The following is a 25,408-nucleotide window of genomic DNA, read 5'->3' as shown; positions in this document are numbered from 1 at the left end:
GGTTCAGAAAGGTCCTGCTGCAGGCGCCTCTCCGTCAGGATCAGATTCTAGATCAGATTCAGAGGGTTGAAGTTACGCTGGTCTGTGAGCAGCCGTGTATATTCAACCAACATGTAAACATTAGATCAACGTGCTGGACAGCCGAGGCCACACCCACTTCCCGAGGGGGCGTGGTCAGAGAGCTCATTCTCATTTAAAGGCACAGACACAGAAAACAGAGTGTTCTGAGCAGGGCTGAAAAAGAGGGGTTTTCAGGCAGACCAGAATCTGATTTCAAAGTGTTTTTTTGAGCATAAACTTTAAAGACGTGTTTTGGGGACCTCTTAGACCAATATATGTTGATGAAAAAAATGTGATATGTCACCTTTAACTACGCGTAGAATCGATGCGGACCACAAGCCCTGTGATTGGTCCGCTCGGCGGCTTGTATTTCCTGCATTTATATCACTTCCTGGATACCGGACATCGGCCGCACATCGTCCGTGTATTTCCTCTCCTCCTCTCTATTCTCAGAGATCATAGCGGGGCCGGAAGCAGGCGACCGACTATCAGAGAGACCACACTGCCCTCAAGCGTCTCGGCGGAGAATTGCTACGAGACACGGACACATCGACGCATAAGTATGTGGTGCTCATGTCCGCGTCTGCCCCGGCTGCGTAGAGGAGACGCAGAAGTATAAATCAGCCTTTAGTTTGTAGATTCTTATTTCTCTCAGGTTGAGGTAATTTGCATTATCAGATTAATCTATCCACATCCTGAAAGTGTATTTAATTAAGTGTATCAAGTTAATAGTTAACGCCGAGTCAGCCCGCTGTTTGACAAATTACTCTGCAGTGAGCTGTCGCTCGTCTCAGCTGTGTTTACATTCCGCTCCGAACGTCTTTAAGCCCCGCCTACCTCTCACCCTGCGACATGATTGGCTGTTCAATGTCGTCTTCTTCTTCTGTCTAATGTTGGGTGGCAACTAGTGTCCAAGACACATTAGCGCCCCCCTCCCTTTCCAGTGGTTTGGGGGTGTACTTATAAGTTTAAATATATTGATTTTTTATCGAGCATGTTATATTTATATTGAGAAAACTTATATCACTATAATTATCGTTATCAAATTATCGCCCAGCCCTACCTGTAAATATTCTGATTTCTTTATATTTCTTCCAAAGCTTACAGAATAAGATCTCCATGGACTCAGCCACAGCACAGTGTGTTGAGTGTGCTTATCATGTCCGGCTGTAAATGCAGTTTATCCTGAACTATTTTTAGGAACAGATGCTTTCTTTTCTTTTCACTGGTTTTCACTATCACCTCTCTCTCTTACTCCCCTCTATCTGTCTTTCCAGACCCAACTCGGTCGAGGCATGATGGCTGTCTAACATGAGTCTGGTCCTGCTGGAGGTTTCTGCCTGTTAAAGGAAGTTTGTACTTGCCACTGTAACTAGCTAAATACTGTGAGGTGCAATGCTCATGGTGGATTAAGGTGGGGTCAGACTGAGTCTTACCCTGTCTTGGTGTTGGGTCTGTGTTCATAATTTGACATAGAGTGGTCTAGACCTGCTCTGTTTGTAAAAGCGTCTTGAGATAACGTTTGTTGTGATTTGGCGCGATACAAATAAAGATTGATTGATTGGTTTTCATCAAGAACACTTTCTCTCCTCTTCTTTTTTTTCAAGTGGGATTAAGAAACTTCCAAAAACGTTCCAAACTTCCTGATCTACAAATAAAAATAAACAGATGAAGGTTTCTTATCCATCTGCAATGTGGTATGTTAATAAATTGGGTGAGATGCTTTAATTGATTGACTGGGTTCCATTCAGACATACTGTACTCTATGGCATGAAGTATTAAACCTCCTACACTACATATGATAATAATATCAAACATGGAGACTCTCTGAAGCCACGAGGAGCCAACGTCTCGGTTGATGCCTCAGTAAACATTTTTCTAACAAGCACACAGCCTCAAATATTCGTTTCAAGTGTGTGACTTTGTAAGTGATGGTCCCCTTTGAGTTACAGCGTGGATGAAAGCACGCATCAGGAAATGCAACGGGCTTGTCTTATTGAGTGCTGCGACCGTGGAGACCTGGAAAGAAGTCTGGGTGCAGCGTGGTTTCACTGAAAGTTCCTCCAAGGAGTCAGGAGTCAACAAATCTATAAACATGAATGCACCTCGCCAACCGTGACGTGATGTAAACTAAAATAGAATAAATAAATAAATAAATAAGCCAATCTAGGGCTTCAATAACACTCATGTTTCCAGTTTTTACAGACAGTAGTCTGAAGACACAAGTGTCTAAAGAAGCAGTAAATCTCTGCTCACTGTTTCCTTTGTTGAGATTGGCAGTAGTGTTTGAAATCTGTTTGGTCATGCTTGCACACCTCACCCTTCCAGTGTCTCCTGCACTAACATTCAAACCAGCTGATGGTCAAAGGTTGTAGTTTATAAAAGGATCTGTAGATGGCGTGGGAGTGGGAGATGCAGTTTTGATATTTCACATAAGTGATGGTCCGCTTGTTTAACGAGAGACTGTAACGCGTGACTGGAGGAGTCACTTGTTTATGTGGACTTGGCGGCAGTGGTGTGCAGGTGTACTCCAGGACTCCGTCACTATCAGAGGTGGTTATAAACAGAACAGAGTACCGCTGATCACACCTGGTGATTGCGGCGGTGCTGTGGTCAGAGAAGAAGTCACAGATTTACTCTTAAGGTAAGTCCATGACCGTGGTACAGATACGCACTCACTGTAAGCCATCCAAACCCTCTCTGCATCGCTCGTCTGATTCAAACTAATCTAAAAACTATTCATCCACTAAATCTGAAAACAAGTAAATGACTTATTTACATTTGAGTCCACTGACACGTGTACCAACACTCGGTTTAGATCACAACAGGGGGGGATACTTTGGAGCAGGAAGTCCTGATAAAAAGTGAAGTGAGGAGAAGTTGTGTTGCATCATCTGAGGACAAAACATGAGGGGGTATCTTTAAACACGAGGCTCATTTTGATCCTAACTTCAATGAATCGCTTTAAAGAGACTTCAGAGTAATGATCACATCGTGTGGTCTTCTTCTTCTTCTTCTCCTTCTTCTTCTTCTTCTTCTTCCACGAGTCCAAACTTAAAAACTATAATTATTGCTGTTAATAACAGCAGATTGATTTGCCCTTCAGGTCCATATATTCATGCTTTCACTCCCCACTGTCTAGATGGGATCAACTGCTTTCTTACTTCTGTCCTCGTCCTCTTCATCTCTTGTGTTGTTGTTGTCATGGGAACCCTGCTGACACGGTTACCCCGTATGAATGTTGAGTTGGTGAGAAATCACTTCAGGTCAAAGCCCTGAGTCTGGGACTGAGCCTTGTCCTTGGCCTAAAACACACAAAGAACACATTAAACAGGATAAGTTCATGAGGTACAGCACAGAGGAGGTTTGGGATTTGACTTATGTGTCGAGTGGCTCTTTGTTTTATTTACAAATCGTCCATATGTATCAGACATGGGTTGCTGCAGTTTAAAGTGATGCACAGGCTCCTTTTGTCCAACAGCAGAGTAGCTTATCTATCTGGGAACAAATGAAAACTGTCCAAGGTGTAAGTGCAATCCAGGCACCCTCAGTCACATCAAAATAGAAAGTTACAACTAAAGCAATTTTGGAAGATAAATAAATCAGAGACAGTATCCAAGTATAGCAATCCTGCACAGTACACCATCAACACTCATGCCAAGGTACTTCTTGAAGTTCCTACACTCCACAACAGATATTCCTAACTGTGATCTACCAACCCTTTCATCACAATGGCTGCCAGTCTAGGGCCTATATAATCTAAGGAAGGGGACCATAAACTTTGATCTGTATGTCAGATATTCCACAGGTATGATATTGAAAACAACTTTGGCAGCTATTTTAGATTTAGTCTAAAAATGCCTGTTAGTTTTAGTCACATTTGAGTATTTTCAGCTCTTTATAGTTTTAGTCGATGGAAGCTCAAACCATGTTAGTCTGTGAAAACATCTTCACTCTTTAAATAATTCATGCAGTCGATCAGATATCAGTTTCAGGGTTATACCAAGTCCACACTTCCGTCCTCTAACACTTTTGCTTTTTGTAATATCTTAAGTGAAATAATTCAGCCTGTCCCTGCTGAAAAGTCAAAAGAAAACATTCTCTCTGTGACCACTGTGACTGTATTTTGATTCTCTTGATTCACAGAAAAATGCCATGAAAGGACTGTATTGCACATTTACGACGGTCCCTGAATGCACCTGCAGTGACAGGCGCACCAGACAGAGGGTCAGTTCCATAGACTGTATAAAATATGGACGTAGTATCCGTGACGTCACCCATCTGTTTCTGAACGCTGTTTTGTGGCCAATCGGCAGCGGCAGCCATATTGCTATATTGGTAATGGTGGCAACAACGTCAAACATCAAATATTAAACAGACGTCCCCCGGTTGTGTCTTTGGCACTAACGCACACCGGGGGGTAAAAATCCTCAATGAAGATGAGACAGATGCATGGAGGTGAGGAGAGCTGGTTCATAAAGCACACCTGCTGCAGGTAGAGACCAAGCTAACACTGAGCCCCTCAGATAAGAACTCAGCCTGTCACAGGAAGTCATCACGCCATCTTTAAAGACGCACAGCACAGGGGGAAACATGGTCCTGAATGTCCGACGGTCTGCCAATAAAGTTTGCATCACGCCATCGTCTCATTAACAAAATCAAAACACACGTTCGTCAGAGTTTTATTATCAGTGATGCACTTTACCTTGCCTTAGTCTCGTTTTCGTCCTTAAAAAATGATTCATTGACGAACATTTATCGTCATAATTTCGTTAACGAAATTAACACTGCTGGAAGTCTTGGCAGGAAGACGTTCAATGATGGCCACACCAGAATCACAGGGCCCCTGGTATCCACACAGACCTAAGATAAGGAGATCCAGCTTACCTTGAGAGAAGGTCGAGGAGGCCTCACTGGTCTTACTGGTCGAACTTGCTCTACTATTGGTTTTGGTTGCCTTCTCTCCAGAGGTTCCAGGTCATCAGCCACATCTGGACACCCGATGTATCCTCCGGCCCCGAACACTGATCCCAGATCCCCGTCTAGCAGACTATGACCGGTAGGATTGTTGGAGGTCACAAAGTTCTGGCTCGTGGCCGTGTTTCTGATCGCTGCGTTGCGGGTGTCAGGGGTGTTGGTGATTGTTTTGTTGGTAGTGCAGATACTGGTGTTACTGAGTTCAAGTCCCAGCAGGTCTTCTGATGTGACATCGCTGTCTGAGCTGTTATTGGTGGGACTTGCATCGTGCTCTGGTTCCACAGCACACCGGTTATTGTTTGCTTCAGGGAAAACTCCCCGACTAAACAGGTCCAGCACTTCCTGGTTATCATGGCTACCTAAGTCTACCAGTTCCTGATTTTCATTGCTACTGAGATCGTGGACTTCCTGGTTGCTGTGGCTGCCTGAAACTAGTACTTCCTGGTTTTCTTTGCAACTGAAGTCCAGTAGTTCTTGATTGCCATGGCTATCTAAATCAAGCACCTCCTGGTTTTCAGGAAGAGAAAAATCCAGCAGCTCCTGATTGCCATGGCTGTGAGATTCCAGCACTTGTTGGTTGTCATAGGTACACGGTTCAAGTAGTTCCCCTGTGGTGATATTGTGATAGGGGTCCAACACCTCCTGGTTGGAACGACTACAGGGATCAGAGAGGTCATTGTTCACCAGCTCCCAGTTATCAGGGCTCAAAGTTTCCAGCACTTCCTGGTTTCCATTGTTACACAGATCCAGCTGCTCCTCGAGGCCACACTGTTCAAGCACTTCCTGGTTTTCATGGGTTTGAGGTTCCAGTTCTTTCTGGTTGCTATAGTTCGGTGGTTCCTGCTGCTTGCTACTGTCACTGCGGCACAACCCGAGCACCTCCTGGTTCTCCTCCTCAGGACTGAGCTTAAAGCCGTAAGGGTCCGAGTCTCGTTCCATTTGAGGGGAAGTAACATCGAACCCATAGGGATCAAAGTCCGGCTGGTCTGGTTGTGTGGAAGGGGGCTCGGGGTCAAAGGTCAGATCACTTTCAGAGGGTGCAGGGCTCAGTTCGGCCTCATCGGGGTCCAAGAGGGTATGACTAGAGTGTTCTGGGCTGAGTTTAAACCCATATGGGTCAAAGGAAGACTGACTAGAGGGTTCGTACTCAAAGCTGAGCTCTCTTTGCTGATCCGGGTCTGGCTGGGTGAAAACATTCTGCATGTCCAGCGAGTTCTGAGGAGTCGCAGGGTTTCGGGTTTCCTCCTTGATGATGTTTGCCCATTCTGCCCCCTGGCTGGAGGTAACGTCACATGACAGGGTTTCCTCTCTGTTGCCCGTTACCCAATCGGCTTCCAGGGAGACTTGCTCACTGAGCGCAGGAACAGCCTGAGCTGCACCCGACCTCTGACCTGTGAGAAGGAAGTCAGAAGAGAGGTTAAGGGTAGACGTTTAAAATACAGAGAGGAGACTTTACAGAGTTTGGAAAGAATGCAAATGAGCGGAAATTGACATAATGTGACTGAAATGCTGTCATCATGAGGAGAAGGAACGTTTGTCCGGGGAAATGTTCCCAGGGACCACTCATTCGTGGCACCACCCTTGCATCTCCTCCATAGACTGTATAAAATATGGACGTAGTATCTGTGACGTCACCCATCTGTTCCTGAGCGCTGTTTTGAAGCCAATCGTGGGTGGCAGCCATATTGGAAATGTGGAACTCAACCAGGCAGAGTGTGATGTAAAGGGGCGGAGTTTGAGCCTCCTAGCCAACAGCTATGTGTTTCCGTCCGGGAGTCAAGTCAGTCATGTCCTTATTTAGGCAAAAACCTCCTAATCTTAAAGGTGACATACCATGCAAAATCGACTGTTTTAATGGTTCTCTACCTGAAATATGTGTCCCTGTCTACAAACCCCCTGAAAAGTCAAAGAATCCATTCTGCCCCTGTTCTGATTTCTACACCTTTCTGTAAATGTGTGCTGAAACCAGCCGTTTCAGTTTTCAGTGTTTTTCATACGTCACAACGCCATCCGGTCTGTAACAGGAAGTCAGAGCTCGGAGCTTGTTCAGCCCATAGACTGTATAAAATACAACTCAACCCCTCCTCCGTTTTTCATTCCCTGCACACGTGTGCTAACAAGGAGCTTAGGAGGGAGGCATGCTAGTTGTAGGCTGTCTTAATAAACACAAAGGTCGGTTTGACTCCCCACGTCTGCAGATTGGAAGATCTAGTGGATGATTTTTATTTATCATGGAAAAGTGCTAGCGCTAGTTAGCATAGCCACATAGCTACATGTTCGTAGCTGTAGCTGTAGCTGTGTACCGAGACACACGTCGACATACTGACAAATAAAACAACAAGAAACACTAAATCTGTGACCAATGGTTCAGAAAGGTCCTGCTGCAGGCGCCTCTCCGTCAGGATCAGATTCTGGATCAGATTCAGAGGGTTGAAGTAACGCGGGTCTGTGAGCAGCCGTGTATATTCAGCCAACATGTAAACATTAGATCAACGTGCTGGACAGCCGAGGCCACACCCACTTCCTGAGGGGGCGTGGTCAGAGAGCTCATTCTCATTTAAAGGCACAGACACAGAAAACAGCCTGTTCTGAGCAGGGCTGAAAAAGAGGGGTTTACAGGCAGACCAGAATCTGATTTCAAGACATGTTTTGGGGACCTCTTAGACCAATATATGTTGATGAAAAAAGCGTGATATGTCACCTTTAATATCTTCTGAACCATCACGTTAGAAATAAATTCAACCCCCGTACAGTGTGTGCCGATAGAGAAGAATCAGCTGACTGAAGGTGTTGCTCACAGCGGAGACGCTCAGCTGGGGGCTGCAGCTGAGTGACAGGTCTCCACGAGCGCCGCCGGACTGATTCTGACCCGGTTGCGCTCCCGGCTGACACCTGACCACATTTAAATGTTTATTTTTCTCAATAAGGACGAGAAAACTGGACACTGTGAGTCCAGAATCTGATCCTGTTCAGTTGTCCTGTTGCAGTAAATCCACATGTTGTAGTCTGAGTCTTCACTCTATGACCATGCGTCCTCAGAGATAATTTATAAGCCTGCTCCTCACGTTGATATTCAGCGTGTTTAACATTTTGAACACCTCAATATGATCCACAGCCGTCATTACTTATGACGTGGAAAACGTTTTTTTAATGATTAAATGATAATTGATCGTTAACATTTCCAAAGATCGATCACAGAAAACACTTGAAATGTACATCCCTAATTTAAAGAGATTGACCTTATTTGATTTAATATTTAATACTTTCATTTGGGAATTGTTCACTTTCCATTTCTCTATAATTGATCTGAAATTTTCCAACAAGGTATTTTTGTTCAGTGATTTTAGTTTTTCTGCAAGGTGCTGAAAAAAAGTGTGCATTGGTTTTATTTGAGTTACAAAAAAGGAAAAAGGATTACTTTGTTTACAAATAAATATAAAAGAACAAATATATATTGGAACTGTCCATATCTGAGAATTGAATATAAATAATAGTTATTTAAAGCTGCTGTGAGGAACTTTTGGTTTGTATCGATTCTAATGCCCCCTTGTGGACAAAGTGATACCTCTTGTCTCTTGTTCTGTACATGCAAAATTAGTGTCTTCAGATAACAACCTCACCCTGCTGTCTTTTAACATTCAGATTTATCGCACAATGGGATTATTTGCCATGAAAACAGCCAAAAAAGGCTGTTTCTAAAGCCAGACGTCAGTCATCTGTTCTGACACCTACCCCCTCAGAGTGGTCTCGGGCATTAAAAATGACAACAGAGAAGGTATCTGTGTTGTTGTTTATGGTTTTGTTTGCTTTTGAGGGTCATAAAGAGGCATCAGTATCAGTATCAGTCTGTTTCCCAGCCATTTAAAAACTCCTCATAGTGCCTTTAAATTTTGAGTTCTTTAAAATTGTGAGAGAACCAAAAATCCTGATTCTGGAGTATACGTTACCTTGTATCTGATCTTCTGTTGCCTCAGTTTTAGTCTCTCCAGCTAGAGATCCCAGGCTCTGTTCTTCAATGTCAGAGGGAGGGGACACAGCACTGAGGTCCAGCTCATACCCATTAGGGTCTGACTCCACAGAGTACTGACCCTGAGACCTCCAGCCCTGTATGGGCTCTGGCCCCAGCTCCTCTGACGAGCTCTGAATCGGTTTGAATCCCCGAGGATCGTCGGCCACAGCGATGGCGTCCAGGTCCTCTCGGCTGTAGCTGATCTCGATGTCGCTGTCTTCGTCGGGGAACTCGGACTCGAAGCACTGAGTTCCCGTTGAGGCCTTGTTTTCAGCGCAGGACAGACTGGTGTCCGCCTCTTCGCCGCCGTTTCCTGCCCCTTCATCAGCGCTGGCATTCCCCTCAGGGAACAAAACGTCTGCGGCGAAAGGGTCGCTGCCTTTAAAAGGATCTGAAGCAAATCCATCTGCAAGAGAGGTTATTGAACGAGAGTCAGTGACATGGCAGTCTGACATCATTCCCTGTTTGAGGTCATGTTAGTGTTTATACTGAGAATAGACAGACAACATGACACTGAGAGCCTGCTACACCTAACCCTGAGGTGAATCAAGCCACCATGACATCTCCCATCAGTCTCTGGTCCCCCTTTGGAGGCTTTCAGATCGGTACTTTTGGTCACCTTCAGCAGGTCGTGACTATTCTTGGACAAGAGAGTGGATATGTCAATAACAGATCCGCCCTAAAACATGCTTTATCATAGCTTTTCCCTAAATGTGACTATAATCCACACAATGAGCGTCATGCTGCACTGAAGGACACTTGGGATTAGAGACTGAGACCATAAACTCATTAAGAAAAAATGTCTACGAAGGTAAAAAAAAATGTAATGAACTGTTGGTGAAGACTCCTGCAGAGTCAGCCTTCTGTTCACTGCAAATAATTCGTCACTTGCCAAGATTGTAATTCTTAGATTGAGACATGTTAGATGAAGGACCTTGTTTTTAGAGTTATTTACTTGTTTTTAATCTTTGTATGTGTGGTTGAATCTTGAATTGATTATGAACATGTCTTTTTGTCTCAGTTAGTCTGTGAATCTTAAACTGAGTGAATGACTGTTAAAATAAGCTCCATTTGTTGTCTCACCTAAAGTCTCATCAAAATAAAACTTGTTTCAAGATTTAGTAACAACTTCAAGTTGCTTGATTTAAGAACAACACATAAGGCATCTCTTCAAGACACAGTTCAGCTTGTATCTTATTGATTGCTCAGAGTTCTGCTGTTCAAAATGGTAATGTATTTGTTTTGGTTTGGCTCTAAAGACTGTTTTAAAGGTGACATATCATGCAAAATGGACTTTTTAATGGTTCTCTACCTGAAATATGTTTCCCTGTCTACAAACCCCCCAAGAATGAAAAGAATCCATTCTGCCCCTGTTCTGATTTCTCCACCTTTCTGTAAATGTGTGTGAAACGAGCCGTTTCAGACTTCCGTGTTTTTGTTACGTAAAAACAATATCCGGTCTGTCACGGAGTCAGAGCTCGGAGCTTGTTCAGCCCATAGACTGTATAAAATACAACTCAACCCCTCCTCCGTTTTTCATTCCCTGCACACATGTGTGCTAACAAGGAGCTTAGGAGGGAGGCATGCTAGTTGTAGGCTGTCTTAATAAACACAAAGGTCGGTTTTACTCCCCACGTCTGCAGATTTGAAGATCTAGTGGATGATTTTTATTTATCATGGATAAGTGCTAGTGCTAGTTAGCATAGCCACATAGCTACATGTCGTAGCTGTAGCTGTGTACCAAGACACACGTCTACATACTGACAAATAAAACAACAAGAAACACAGAATCTGTGACCAATCCTTCAGAAAAGGTCCCGCTGCCTTTCTGGCAGAGGTCGGTTTTACTCCCCACGTCTGCAGATTTGAAGATCTAGTGGATGATTTTTATTTATCATGGATAAGTGCTAGCGCTAATTAGCATAGCCACATAGCTACATGTCGTAGCTGTAGCTGTGTAGCAAGACACATGTCGACATACTGACAAATAAAACAACAAGTAACACTAAATCTGTGACCAATCCTTCAGAAAGGTCCTGCTGCAGGCGCCTCTCCGTCAGGATCAGATTCTGGATCAGATTCAGAGGGTTGAAGTAACGCGGGTCTGTGAGCAGCCGTGTATATTCAGCCAACATGTAAACATTAGATCAACGTGCTGGAGAGCCGAGGCACATCCACTTCCTGAGGGGGCGTGATCAGAGAGAAAACAGAGTGTTCTGAGCAGGACTGAAGAAGAGGGTTCTTCAGGCAGACCAAAATCTGATTTCAAAGTGTTTTTTTGAGCATAAACTTTAAAGACATGTTTTGGGGACCTCTTAGACCAATATATATTGATGAAAAAAAGCGTGATATGTCACCTTTAAATTGTTGTTTTTCTTGTCCCCAGGCCTTAAGTTGCTCAAATTAAGTATACAAAATAAAAATAAAAAATCAGCATATTCTACTTATTTCAAGCCGTTTTAATACTTTTCAGAGCCTGCTTATTTCTACATTTATCTATCTCATTTTAAGATTTCTTGTCAAGTAGAATTATCTTGCTGCATGGACAGATCATTTAACTAGTTGTGCATTGACCCCCTGTTGAAGGCTTGAGTTTTGGCATTTTGGCCACCATCTTGGTGTTACATGCAACATGAGTGTGGATACTCAACGTGGTGTGAGATTAAATCTGGTACAAAAAACAGTCTCCAAACTAAGACATGCTGTTTCTCTGCTGCAGATCTGTTTTAACTCTGCAGCAGAACTTCATGAAAGCAAAGACACTAAAACACCAAACCCATATCAAACAGTATTTTAGGACTCACCGGATGAGTCCGTTTTGGGGAAGAGATCTTCATTGAAGAGGTCATCTACAAATCAGAGAGAGAGACATTTAAAAAAGGGACCAAGACAGAGACTGTGAGACAAACTGTGGAGGTGCAGCATAGCTTGAGTTCATGGTTCACAGTGAAACCTAAGTCATGGATCAAGTTTGGATCACTCCGCCTGTAACTCTTGGTTTATTTAAAAAGGAGTTCATCTCTGGAACGATACTGTATTAAACTGAACCACGTGATCGATACGTACGGTCAGGCTGCGGGAGGTGAGCGAAGGGGTCGGCCTGGTAGAAGTCCAGCTGGCTGACAGGGTTTGGGTTTACATCGGACTCCTCCTTCTCCCTCTCTTTTTCCTCTTCATCGAATGTCTCCCCCTCCTCTGGGTAATCCTCGATGTCAGATCTGTCCATCTGTTATAAAATAAAATTCACTGTTTGTGTCACACACAGGAACCATTTCAACCGTGACCACTGCTGCTCAAGAGAACAACCATGACACCAAATGCATGGATTTAAGGATGGTGTGGATGTTTGGATCAAACAAACAAAGAAAAACAAGATGCAGCAGGATAAACTGCAGACCAGGGGTCAACAAAATAATATTACTAATACTTGGAAATAAAATAACATAACATAAGATTAAAATAAATTAAAGAAAATAAGATTAAATAAATGAAACAATATACCATCTATAAAATAAAAAAACACAAGATTGCATGAAATAAGATTTAATATATAAAACAAAATACCATAATTAAAATAAAATAAGATTAAATAAATAAAATAATATACTTTAAATTAAGAAAAATAACATACAATAAAACAAAAATTTAAATAAGATAAAATTTAAAAAAATATCATAATGAAAAATTAAAATAAAATAACATCAAATAAAATGAAATACTTTAAATAAAATAAAATAACATACAATAAAATTTAAATAAAATTAAATAAGATTAAATAAAAAAAATACCATTTATAAAATTAAAATAGAATAACATCAAATAAATAAGATGAAATAAATAAGATTGAATAAATAAAACAAAATACCATAAATATATTTAAATAAAATAAGATTAAATAAATAGGATTAAATAAATAAGATTAAATTAAATAAGATTAAATAAATAAGATTAAATAAATAAAACAAAATACAATAAATATAATAAAATAAAACAACCAAAAATAAGATTAAATTAAATAAGATTAAATAAATAAGATTAAATAAATAAAACAAAATACAATAAATATAATAAAATAAAATAGCCTAAAGTAAGATTAAATTAAGTAAGATTAAATAAATAAGATTAAATAAAATAAGATTAAATAAATAAGATTAAATTAAATAAGATTAAATAAATAAAACAAAATACAATAAATATAATAAAATAAAACAACCAAAAATAAGATTAAATTAAATAAGATTAAATAAATAAGATTAAATAAATAAAACAAAATACAATAAATATAATAAAATAAAATAGCCTAAAGTAAGATTAAATTAAATAAGATTAAATAAATAAGATTAAATAAATAAGATTAAATAAATAAGATTAAATAAAATAAATGTAAAAAAGATAAGTTGAAATAGCATAAATGAAAGAAAAGTAAACATCAAAATGCCAAAAAGAAACTGATTAACAAAGGAAGGGACAAAGCTTTACACCACATTTTCAGCTCTGTATGCTCTTAGTTCACATCTTTTAAATCACATCTGGCTCTTAAAAAGACTCAGTAATTAATGACTGAAGTCACTGAGGATGCATACCGAATCAAATGACCCAAACACTATGGGGTTACAAAACACCTCCATACACATTTCAGGTCAGTTCATTCTCAAACTGAGATTAAAGGGCATTTCTTTGGTTGGCCTCTGGGCCTCTGAGGTTACAGTCCTCATCTCAGAGCCTTTGCAGCATCCCCCCCCCCCCCACGCTCTTCTCTCCTCAGCTGTCCTATCTCATAAAGGCAGAAACCCATGAAAAGTAGCTCGATTCAAAGCATTTCTCCCTCCAGCTGACACGAACACCCCTCCACTTCATCCATACTTGGTGCCTCCCACCTGGCACACCTCCCCCTGATCCAATGGCAGGCTTCAGCTGTGTTCGGCAGTCCCCGGATTTGGAAGAAAAATGCAAGCATGGCAGCGGAGGACATGAGACAGACGATGCTTAAACATTTTAACATGTTTGAATAAAATGTTTCAGATAGTCGATGTGTGTTCTGACCTTTGTAGTTCTTCTTCAATAATAAGTATGTGTGTTTGGTCTTCACACAGAGCAGTGGGATGCTGTGTTAACCTTTACACAGGCCTCTCAGCTGGCTTGTATAACCTTACAGCATGAAGTGTGCACGGCTTGGGGTCGCCCCATGAATTCAAATATTCAACTGTGAGCTACATTCTCCAGTAGAATCCTTTAGTGAGGGGCAACGCCCAAAACGCTACAGCTCGAGTACTTACAGTCTCTAAAAGTAGTATGGGAGGTAGAGCCTTCAGTTATCAGGCCCCTCTCCTTTGGAATCATCTACCAGTCAGGGTCCGGGAGGCAGACACCCTCTCTACTTTTAAGAGAAGGCTTCAAACTTTCCTTTTTGATAAAGCTTATAGTTAGAGCTGGATCAGGCTTGGACCAGGTCTTAGTTATGCTGCTATAGGCTTAGACTGACACACTGGGATCCTGTCTTTCCCTCTCTCTCCTCTCTCTGCCTGTCTCTCACTTTAACTCTTCCTGTCCCATTAAAGTTACTAACCATAGACCTTTCTGGAGTCCCTGAGCTCCCTTGTCTCGTAGGTTCCTCTGGATCTCTGCCGTAGCTTCCTTTATTGGGATCTGTTATTCATCCTTTCTTCCTTTCTTTCATTCCTTCATTCTTTATGGCTTTCTTTACTTCGGTCTCTTTTTTTATTCCTTCTTACTGTCTTTCTTTCATTCCTTCCTTTTATTCCTTTTTCCGTTCATTCTTTCCTTCTTTCTCCCTCTTTCATTCATTTTTCCTTTACTTCCTTCCTTCTTTCTTTCCTTCCTTCCATCCTTCTTTATTTTATTCCTTCTTTCTTTTCTTCCTCTTTTTCATTCCTTTTTCCTTTCATTCCTTCTCTCTTTCCTTCCATCCTTCTTTCTTTCTTTCTTTCTTTCCTTCCTTCCTTCCTACTTTCTTCCTTCCTTCCTTCTTTCTTTCCTTCCTTTCTTTCTTTCCTACTTTCTTCCTTCCTTCCTTCCTTCTTTCTTTTCTTCCTTTCTTTCTTTCTTTCTTTATTTTTGTTCTTTCCATGTTTCTTCATCCTTTATGTCTCCTCCTCTTATCCCATCCTTTCCTTCTATCTTTTCCTTCCATTCTCCCTCTCTTTCTTTCTTCTGGTCTCCCTCTCTTCTCTCTTTTCATAGACCTTTCTGGAGTCCCTGAGCTCCCTTGTCTCGTAGGTTCCTCTGGATCTCTGCTGCTGTGGACGTGCCAGACTCCAGCTGCTACAACTACTACTATCCGTCTCCCCACTATCATCTCTCTGTCTCTTCATCTCCCTCTATCCCTCTCTCCAACACGGTAGGTCTCAGCAGATGTGTGTCTAACATGAGTCTGGTCCTGCTGGAGGTTTCTGCCTGTTAAAGGAAGTTTGTCCTTGCCACTGTAACTTGCTAAATGCTGCAAAGTGCTCTGCTCATGGTGGATTAAGATGAGATCAGACTGAGTCCTGTCTGTAAGATGGGACTGGATCTGATCCGGTCTTGATGTTGGGTCTTTGTTAATAATAGAACATAGAGTACAGTCTAGACCTGCTCTGTTTGATGTAGGTATACCTTTGTTGAGCTGGTCCCACTGTCGTCAGCTTCTTCTCTGGTACCGACGAGGTTATTGCTGAAGGACGAGCCACTGGCCCTCTGGACGCCCCCCAATGCAGAGACAGACAGAGAGACAAAGACAGAGAGAGAAGGGTCACGTTAGTTCTTGTGATGACTTCAGACTCCAGAGACTTTTACTGCAGAGCTGGTTTTGGTGATCTCGTCTATAATAAGTGTGGACCCTGGTGGGAATACCGTATTACAACCAGGCACCAATAAAAACAATGAAAATTTGTACTTTTAAAATAAGAAAATATTCAAAGTAACTCTTTGATTTCCACAAAGTGAACGAATATTTGAATATTCAAAAACCATTACCCATCCCTAATTTTCATTATCATTTTAATAATCCATATCTCTAATTTCCTACATTTTTTATCAGTATAACTGTCTGTGTGTCTCCCATTTGTGTCCAGTCCAAGAGTCGGGCTGTGATATATGTTAGTTCAGTTCATTCAGTTGAATGTAATGTAATTACTTAGACGGTATCCATTCTCAGGAGCGATTGAACATGCCGCAGTCCATCATAACAGAGTATTTACCCAAACTGTGGTATAAATTAAACATAAAGTCATATGGAAATTAATGTTATTAATTGTGTTGTAGTACTCGAGATCGGCCTTGGTCTCGAGACCACTTATTTAAGGTCTCGGTCTCGTCTCAGAATTGACAGCATTTTTACTCGGTCTTGTCACGGTCTCGGACTGGGCGAACTCCATATTTTAAATCCAGACCGGTCTAGACCACCGCTGATGAACTCTGTGTCCCTGTCATTACTGTGATAAGAGAAAACCCACACACACACACATTTCTCAAAACAGAAATCACTGTTTGAACTCGAATCAGAAGGGAAGGTTAAACTATCGATGACGAAAACCAAACCTTGTCCTTTTCAAGAACTTTGGAGAGGAAAGTAGTCGAAGGTGTCAACAAGAAGCCCCGGACATCTAACAAGATGATCGTTGCTGACCTGACCTCCTCTGGAGTTGATTTTTGAAGGAGCACAGTTGTGAGGGATCTTCATCATAGTGGGCTTCAGGACCAGAAGAACCCCTTTATTCAAAGAGCGGCACATCAGAGCCAGACTGAGGTTTGCCCGAGAACATTTGAAGGGTAAAGATGAGTTCTGGAAGTCCATCTTTTGGTCTGATGGAACTTTTTGGGCACATGGATGTTGTTCATGTTTGGCCAAGAAAGGGAGAGTCCTTCAACCCTTAGAACACGGTCCTCAGAATTAAACATGGTGGAGGGAGCATCGTACTGTGGGGCTGTTTTGCAGCCTCAGGCACAGGAAGTCTTGTTCAGATGCATGGCATCATGAAAAAAGAAAGTTATGTTGACATTTTGAGGGATAATATGATGAACTCTGCTCTTAGTCTATGGCTTAGGTCGGCGCTGGGTCTTCCAACAAGACAATGACCCAAAGAATACTTTAAAATTGGTCCAACAGTTCTTAAAGGTCACCTAAACCAAGGTCCTGGAGTGGCCCGTGCAGAACCCAGATCTCAATCCTGTGAAGAATCTGTGGCGGGTGCTCAAAGTGAACGTCCATGCAGAAACCATGGATTTTGGACCAGCTGGAACAATTTACATGGGAAGAATGGGCCAAAATCCCTCCAGAGACATGTGCCAACCTTGTAAAGAACTATTTGAAGAGGTTGTTGTCCGGTGTGGCTCAGAAAGGGTGAACTATTGACTACTTAAGGCCAGGGGGCTAATAATTTTGGACGTGTCATTTTTACCTTTTCTTGTTTTAATTCATTGCATCAATAAAATATCCAAATCAAACGTAGTGAACATTTCGACTTTGTTCTTTTGGAAACAAATAAACTATAAACACTTGTTTTTGATGGTCATTTTCATGGAGAAATCAAGGGTTTTATATGATTTCACAAGGGGGGCTAATAATTTTGACCTCAACTGGATATGGTCTTGGTCCTGTCTCGGTCTTGCCCTGCCTTGGTCTTGACTCGGTCTCGATCCCTAAATGTCTTGGTCTTGTCTTGGTCTCGGTGCTCTCTGGGCTCTGTCATGTCTTGGTCTTGGTTAATGTGGTCTTGACTACAACAATAAACTGAAATGGGAGGTTTAATCTATGTTGCAATGAAGATCCCTCATCTGAGTCCTCATGCTGTCACCTTAGTGTGACATCTTTCACATCAGCTGCATCTCCAGACCCATAAAACAGCAAGCTCTTCCCCAGTCTGCTCAGAACTGAAGGAGCCTTTCAGAGGAGAGGGGAAACTCTGTCTCCAAGAATTGAAGAACCTTCACAGACATAAAACAGATGCTCTGGCTGTCACTCTCTTCCTCTCTCTCTCTCCCTCTCCCTCTCTCTCTCTCTCTCTCTCTCTCTTCCTCTCTCTCCCTCTTCCTCTCTCTCTCTCTTCCTCTCTCTTCCTCTCTCTCTACCACTCTCTGTTTATTTTGGGCTGTTTTTGATGATTCCCTTTTATGTGCGGCGCTACTCAAAGCCCTGTTAATGAATCATCTCATCTCAGGCTAAACATAGGGGTTTATTTTTAGAATATTCGATGGTGTTAGCAGGGGAAATCTTGAGCAGACTACCTGTTCAAGTGTTGGAAGCTGTGGTGATGTTTTCTTCTTCCTCTTGAGCTCTCTGTTTCACTGATTCTGTAAACGTACTTTGATTTAAACACTTAATTAATTGATTCTTAAAATCTGTGTTGACAGTATATTTTGGTGTAGCAGACCTCCATTAGTATGAGCTGTGGTTTGCAGTGTGTTGGGGGGGAATTATCCAGGCCTCATGGATACATTAAAAAGGTCCTGTAACTGAGAAATAAGATGGCACCTTTTGAGCCGATGGAATCATCCATCGTACAGGCCACCAATTTTTCACATGACCTTTATGCTCCTATTTTCTCGGCTGCATAAACATCACACAGAAGTGACAGCGTGGTCAAAGGAGACACCAGACAGGGATTGAACCAGTTTTGAAGCTGGTGTTTGGAAAGTTTTAGGCCCTGCAGGTTTTCGTCACTTTCATGTTGGCTTGAGTTTTCAGCCCCAGAAGTGAAGATTCCTCAAGACTGAGCTCTCATTGAGACCCTCATTGTCTGGTAAATACTTGTGTCTTTCACATCCCCGGGTTCTGACACAGCTTGTCCCATAGGAAAATAAATTTAGAGAGGAGATCTCAAAAGTGTTTCATTTATGTCTCCTAGACAACAATGAGATCTGTTTGAAAGCAAAATGAGACTATAGCTTATGTCTCCTGTTTCTCATTCTTGACTCCAGACAAAAAGTTTCAAAAAGTCTCAGCTTAGTCTCCCTTTCAGTTCAAAAGGAGATCTCGTCAACATCTGAAATGGTTCTCAGGTATTTCTCAGGTGTTGTGACTCCTTTTGAGCTCAGGTGGAGAAATCAGGGAGCTCTCTCAATCTAACCTCATCCATTTGTTTTTGTCAGACTCAGTTTTTGGGTCTCAAGTTGAGCTCAGATGGAGCAAAGAAAGAGCCTGAGCTCATCTTTTCATCAACATTTATAGTGCCCTGCAAAATTAAGATTTCAATGTAATTGTCCACAAACTTACAATTCTCATTAAAACATTTGAACCACTTCAAGATCAGATATTTAGATGTGAAGTGATCTCTTCTTTGACTTCACAGTATGGTCCTTCCTTTACAAGTCTGTTTGGAACAAAACAACTTCACAAAGATTTAGTGGATTTGAGAGAAACTGCTAAAGATAGAGATTTCATATCTCCAGGTATGACAGACCATTTATTTAAAATATGGGCCGCAAAAGGGCCGACCAGATTTAGCCAGATTATTATAATTAAAGGGATGGATTATTTTGGGCGCTGGTGGCCTAGCGGTCTAAGCGCCCCACATACAGAGGCTACAGTCCTTGTCGCAGGGGTCGCCGCTTCTATTCCCGGCCGGTTGACCATTTCCTGCATGTCTTCCCCCGCTCACTACTCCCCACATGTCCTGTCTCTAATCAGCTGTCCTGTCAAATAAAGGCAAAAAGGCCAAAAAACATATTTAAAAAAAGAGAAGAAAATGAGCCATTAATGAGATCTCTCATTTAAGTCTCAAATAAGACTCATGTCATGGTCTCAACTATTCCTCCTAGTGAATTTTAGGAGAAACTGATGAGAAACGAATGAGAACAATTTGAAACTTGAATGAGGCTGAAGTGAGAATCTCAATTTGGTCTCCAGAGACTTAGAAGAGAAAGCCTTGAGCAGTGAAATTTTCCTCTGGGTTATAATCTAGACAATTCATTTTTAACCTAAATCATGTGACCCAGCAATACATGAATGTGTTCATTTGGTTCTGTCATGACTCAAAGGCAGCCCTGAAGTGAAGCACTGTGATTCCTGTGATTTACCATAATCAGGTCAGCATAGGCGGGCAGTGATTGGCTCCTTCCCCACGGCTTCATAGGAAGCGGATCATCCTCAGTGGTGTCTGCAGGAGATGTCGACTCCTCCAGCTGGCTCTCTGGAGTGACTGCACCTCCTGACAGAGAACACAGGGTGTTCTCCTCCTGGGAGGGCGAGAGGAGGAAGGAGCCATGAGGGACACTGATCTTTAAAACACATTGAAGTATGTGCACAGAAGCAGATTACAGACCAGACAGTGAACATCACTCAGACTGAGAGGACCACCACATCAAAAGCAGGGCAGGAAAAGCAGCTCAGTCGTTTGATACCAAAGCAGGACAGTCTGTGATACCTGTGTTCACTCCATACTGTACACGCAGAGCGCTAACCATTACACGGTACAGTTAATGGACCAGGTCTTGAGGTGTATAGGTTTAGGTACATGCAAAGGTTTCATTCAGGCCTCCACAGACACATATCATACCTGCAGGATCTCTTCATAGGACTGTCTGATGGAGTCCTGCAGAGGAGTGTCCCTCTCCCCAGCCTCCTCCACCTTCCTCTTGGCCTGCTTCACCTCCTCTCTGAGCTTCTTCAGCCTCCACCTGGCTCTGGCAAGTTCCCTCTCATACTCCTCCACCTGGCCCTCCTTCTTCACCTCCTCCGACTGCAGAGACAGGATCTGGCAGGAGAGGACATGTTTATAGGAGACGCCTGTCACACTTCTCAGTGCTCTGCTGGTTTTGTGGATGCACCAGGGACTCTAAGGGAAGGCTTCAGCATGTAAACTATGGTTACTTCATTTAGATACAGAAGGCGTTTCTCGACCAGAGGAACTTTACCCCTGAAGTACGTGCGTTTTGACCGGTGGACCCAGGGTCTAGATTTAGTTCAGGGGTAGATAATCTCCCCCTAAAAAGCCCCTGCTAGGGGGGGAGTACTTTTCAAAGGTCCTGGGACTTTCGGGGGGCGGAGCCTGCAATGCTGAACGTGTCTGATTGGTAGATTAACCGCAGTGTTTTTATTCGCCCGCCGTCCACAATAACATCACACACATCTGTGATTCTCATGATTTAGCAGCTTGTAACAGTAGTCTTCTCTCAGCCCACCGTGAATGCGTCTCTCCTCCCGGTGTTCCGGTTTTAAAAGTGACCCTGTAAACTGGAGACCTTCAGCTGAACGTGTCAGTGTTTGTGGAGTTTACACAGCTGTTGAAACACAGAGGGAGTTCCTGGGAATGCAAACTAGTTTAGTTTTTATTAAGATTTCAAAATATCCTCATCAGATATTTAATGATGGTCGAAAGACGTTTATGAGGGATGCATCCGGCTGAGAGTCTCCAGTTAACAGGGTCGCTGTTTAAACCAAAACACCGGCCGATCTCTGCCACAGCTTTTTGAGTTCAAAAGGATTTTAAAGCCGTGTTGAAACGTCTTTGCTACTCGCGCTTATCTCCTCTCACGTGTTGATTCATTCATTGCTTTTTCCATGATTTTAACCGCAGGTGCAAAATTTTCACTTTTTTTCATGTTTTTCTGCTTTTGGAGCACAATTTCAAATTTGAGGAAAATTAACTTTTTTTGACAGGCTCCGGGGTCAACTTTTTTGCCAAATGTTTTTTGGCAACTTTTTTTTTTTTGTTTAATTTTTTTTTCCAAAATTTTTTTTTTCCAAAATTTTTTTTTTTCCAAAATTTTTTTTTTTTCAAAATTTCGTTTTTCAAACAATTTTTTTTCAAACTTTTTTTTTTTCTAAATCTGTTTTTCCAATTTTTTTTTTCTAAATTTTGTTTAAAACAATTTCTTGTCACATTTTTTTCGTGTGAAATATTTTGTTTTTAAATTTAGTTTGTAAAAATAAAAAAATGTGTCAATTTTTTTTTGTCAAATTTTATCTGTCAAATCTTTTGAGTCTCCAGTTAACAGGGTCACCGTTTAAACCAAAACACCAGCCGATCTCTGCCACGGCTTTTTGAGTTCAAAAGGATTTTAAAGCCGTGTTGAAACGTCTTTGCTACTCGCGCTTATCTCCTCTCACGTGTTGATTCAGTGAATCCATCTGTGATGAAATATAGCACCATCTAAAACAGCGCCAGCTGAGTCTCTTCATGCTAACAGGCTAACTGCTGTGTTGCTCATAATGATACCTGCCTGTCCGTCTGCTTCTATGGTGTCATTTGTGATGAATGGCATTCCTCTTTGTTTTACTGCCCTCTACTGGTCTGGTGGTGTAGTGCATTTACTTTGGCCTGATTTGCACAATCTACCCGGGACTTCAGCCCGCGGTCGAAACGCAGACAACAATGGGGGCACAGGAACCTTTTAGTTCAGGGGAAAGTAGTTCTGGGGGCTAAAAGACTGCAGTCGAAATGCACTTAGAGTCTAACCAGTTTAAGATGGCTTTTTATCTGCATGCCTGAAGACTTCTGTTTCATCGTTACCTGCTGACTCTCTTCGTAGCAGAGCTGTCTGGTCGCTTTAATTTGCACAATCAGCTGATCTTTGTGTTCCTCTAACTTATCCAGAGTCTCCTCCAGCTCCTTGCGGTCAGACTGCTGCTCCTGAAGCTCCAAATGCTCCACGGCCACGGCATTTTCCAGCTCCTGTGATCAGACAAACACATACACAGACACACACACACCGAAACACACATAAACTGACAATCAGTCACACATGTTCACAGTGTTAAGGATAAAGAGAAACTTATGAAACATGCAGTGATAACAAACCTTTAGTTCAAATGTTCTGTGGTAACTTTTCAAAGCTTGAACTCCTACTTAAAGTATCGCCTGATGTGGATCACATGTTTACAGAAAGGACTCCACAGTATATTGTCCTCGGCATATTTCAGCTCCCAGGGAATAGAGAGCCTGCACAAGCGCATGCCACTATGACACCATCGATTTAAAACAGCTGACGTCCTGTTGAGATGTGTTCAGATGTGCAGCAGAAGTATTTATGTTACTAGGTCAGAGTAAATGAAGCTGGCACACAGCATGAAGGGAAGATTTCATTCCCGCCTAAATAAATTACACTTTTAGATTGAGTCCCTCAGGAACGGTGAAGCTTCAAATCTCTCGTAAACCAAGGTAAGCCATCTGTGCATTACCTGTAGTGACTGTTATGTTACTAGGGGTGGGAATCGAAAACCGGGTCCGACTTAGAACCGGTTCCAATTGATCAATTCCATCGAAATTGTGCACCTCAATGTTATCGATTCTTCTTAACGATTCATTTCCCAGCATGACATCACGTCACTTCACGTTGAATTACGTCACACACTCTGGGACGCAGAACTCCTTCAACCACGAGGAAACATGGAGAGGAAAAGAGTTTTCTTCCAGGCTCCAGGGGCCACATCTGGACTCACGCGGCCGAAAATGAGGCACCGTGAGCAGGTAAAATACCTCTGCGATGACCCCTGGAGGACTGGCATTTTTCCTCTCCAAATTCAAAGTCTTTTCCTCCAGGCTCAGAGGGTTCACGTCTGGACTCACGCGGCTGGGAATGAGGTCAACCTATTGTTCAGTATGTTCAAGTTGAATATGCTCATGTTCAGTCTTGTGCAGACATAATTTGGGAATAATAAAATGGTTCCTTTTGGTGCAGAAGACTGTGTAGAACTACTTTTTTTCCTTTTAAAAACACACTCAGGAATCGTTAGGAGGATTGATAAGGAATTGGATTGATAAGCAGAATCAACAATGGCATTGACATTGATAAAATCTTATCAATTCCCACCCCTATATGTTAGTGAAGTGAATCAGAGCAAAATGACTGGTTTCAGCACAGAGGCATCAGGCCCTCTGACGACCTTCATACAGTATGTGGTTGGTGTTGGAGTTGTGTTAACATGAGCATGGAGCTGAGTTTGTTCTGCTTCATTTGATGTGCAGCATTAATATGTTTTTGCTAAGCGGCAAACTCTGGTTTTTAAAATGTGAAGCCCGTGCGGAAGTGTTAAAAACTGCAGTTCATCGAGCGTCCACTAGAGGCTGGCTGCAGCAACACAGGAAACCACATACAAATCAAAGGAGCCGATCTTTACAGCAGAAATAAACATGTTTACAGCCTGGTACAAAAAACGTCTTTGGTCTGAGGAGCTCATTTCCCTATCAGCATCATAGACTGTATAAAATATGGACGTAGTCTCCGTGACGTCACCCATCTGTTCCTGAGAGCTGTTTTGAAGCCAGTCGACGCGGCAGCCATATTGGAAATGCCGAACTCAACCAGGCAGAGTGTGAGGAATAGAGGCGGAGTTTGAGCCTCCTAGCCAACAGCTATGTGTTCCCGACCGGGAGTCAAGTCAGTCATGTCCTTATTTGGGCAAAAACTTGAAATCTTAATATCTTCTGAACCTTTGTGTTAGAAATAAATTCACCCCCGGTACAGTGTGTGCCGATAGAGAGATTAGCTTCGTAGGGCCAAGCTGTGTTTTGTACCAGGCTGTAAACATGTTTATTAATGCTGCAAAAATCGTCTCTTTTGAATTGTTGTGTATGTGGATTCCTGTGTTTCTGCAGCCAGCCTCAAGTGGATTCTCCATGAATTGCAGTTTATAACACTTCCACATTGGCTTCATAGTTTGAGACCGGAGGTTGCCGCTTGGTGCCTGTCAAGAAATGAGCTATCCAGACTACACTCGTCTTTTGAACCAGGCTGTAAACATGTTAATTTCTGCTGTGAAGATCGTCTTTCTTGAATTGGTGTGTATGTGGTTTCTGGTACTTCTGGAGCCAGCCTCAAGCGGATTCTTGATGAACTGCAGTTTTTAGCACTTCTGCATTGGACTCATATTTCTAGACCGGAGTTGCCGCTTGGACTTTACAACATTTTCTGTACGACTTACTAAAAGTCCCTTATTTCTTTTGCTTGTCAGAGCCCCCCCTGGTGAGTAGCTTATTAGACTCTGAGCCGGACTACAGTCCTGAGCAAAGCACCTCATCAGGGTCAGAGGGGACAGGCCCGAGGTCGAGCGAGAGGGGCAGGAAATAGAGGCAGGGGAAGCAGAGGCAGGAGGCGGGCAGAACGGCCAGGCAAGGATTTGATTGGTTTCATATTTGGCTCCTGATGGCAGGGATTGGTTGGTGTTTCCCCAGGGTTTACTCCGGCTGTAGATAGCAGCTTTTTTTACCTCTTTTTTAAGAACACATAATGTAATGATTGCCATCAGACATAAAGATCATTTTAACCAGTATAAACCAGTAAAAGTGCATCTAAATCTGATACCAACCCTGCTTTAATCGATACTCGATTAATTGGTGACATCCCTAGTCTTCAGGTAACATTTGTGGATCTTAATAAAGCTTGCTTGATTGATTGATTGATTGGATTGATTGATTGATTGATTGA

The 25,408-nt window shown here is 42.2% G+C and overlaps 2 protein-coding genes across 2 annotated transcripts in view; one reads left to right on the top strand and one right to left on the bottom strand.

Annotated features, from left to right (window-relative positions):
• Positions 1-2,002: 2,002 nt before the first annotated feature.
• On the bottom strand, positions 2,003-22,937 carry LOC117826705 (dentin sialophosphoprotein-like). Its single transcript, XM_034702961.1, has 10 exons — positions 22,857-22,937; positions 22,495-22,656; positions 20,539-20,736; positions 20,060-20,218; positions 15,659-15,739; positions 12,113-12,272; positions 11,851-11,895; positions 8,985-9,452; positions 4,948-6,428; positions 2,003-3,365 (listed from the first exon to the last, which is right to left on the bottom strand). The coding sequence occupies exons 1-10, from the start codon at positions 22,935-22,937 to the stop codon at positions 3,318-3,320; spliced, it is 2,883 nt and encodes a 960-aa protein (XP_034558852.1). The 3' UTR covers positions 2,003-3,317.
• Positions 22,938-23,826: 889 nt separating this feature from the next.
• Positions 23,827-25,408, top strand: part of LOC117826703 (glutamate decarboxylase 1-like) — an 8,375-nt gene continuing 6,793 nt past the window's right edge. The window contains exon 1 of the mRNA XM_034702958.1: positions 23,827-23,876. Coding sequence (XP_034558849.1) covers positions 23,827-23,876 — 50 coding nt within the window. The remainder of the gene's footprint in view (positions 23,877-25,408) is intronic.

Source organism: Notolabrus celidotus, chromosome 15 (assembly GCF_009762535.1).
Source record: "Notolabrus celidotus isolate fNotCel1 chromosome 15, fNotCel1.pri, whole genome shotgun sequence".
NCBI lineage: Eukaryota > Metazoa > Chordata > Actinopteri > Labriformes > Labridae > Notolabrus > Notolabrus celidotus.
The sequence above is the reverse complement of the archived record's forward strand: the minus strand, read 5'-3'. Positions and strand labels throughout refer to the sequence as shown.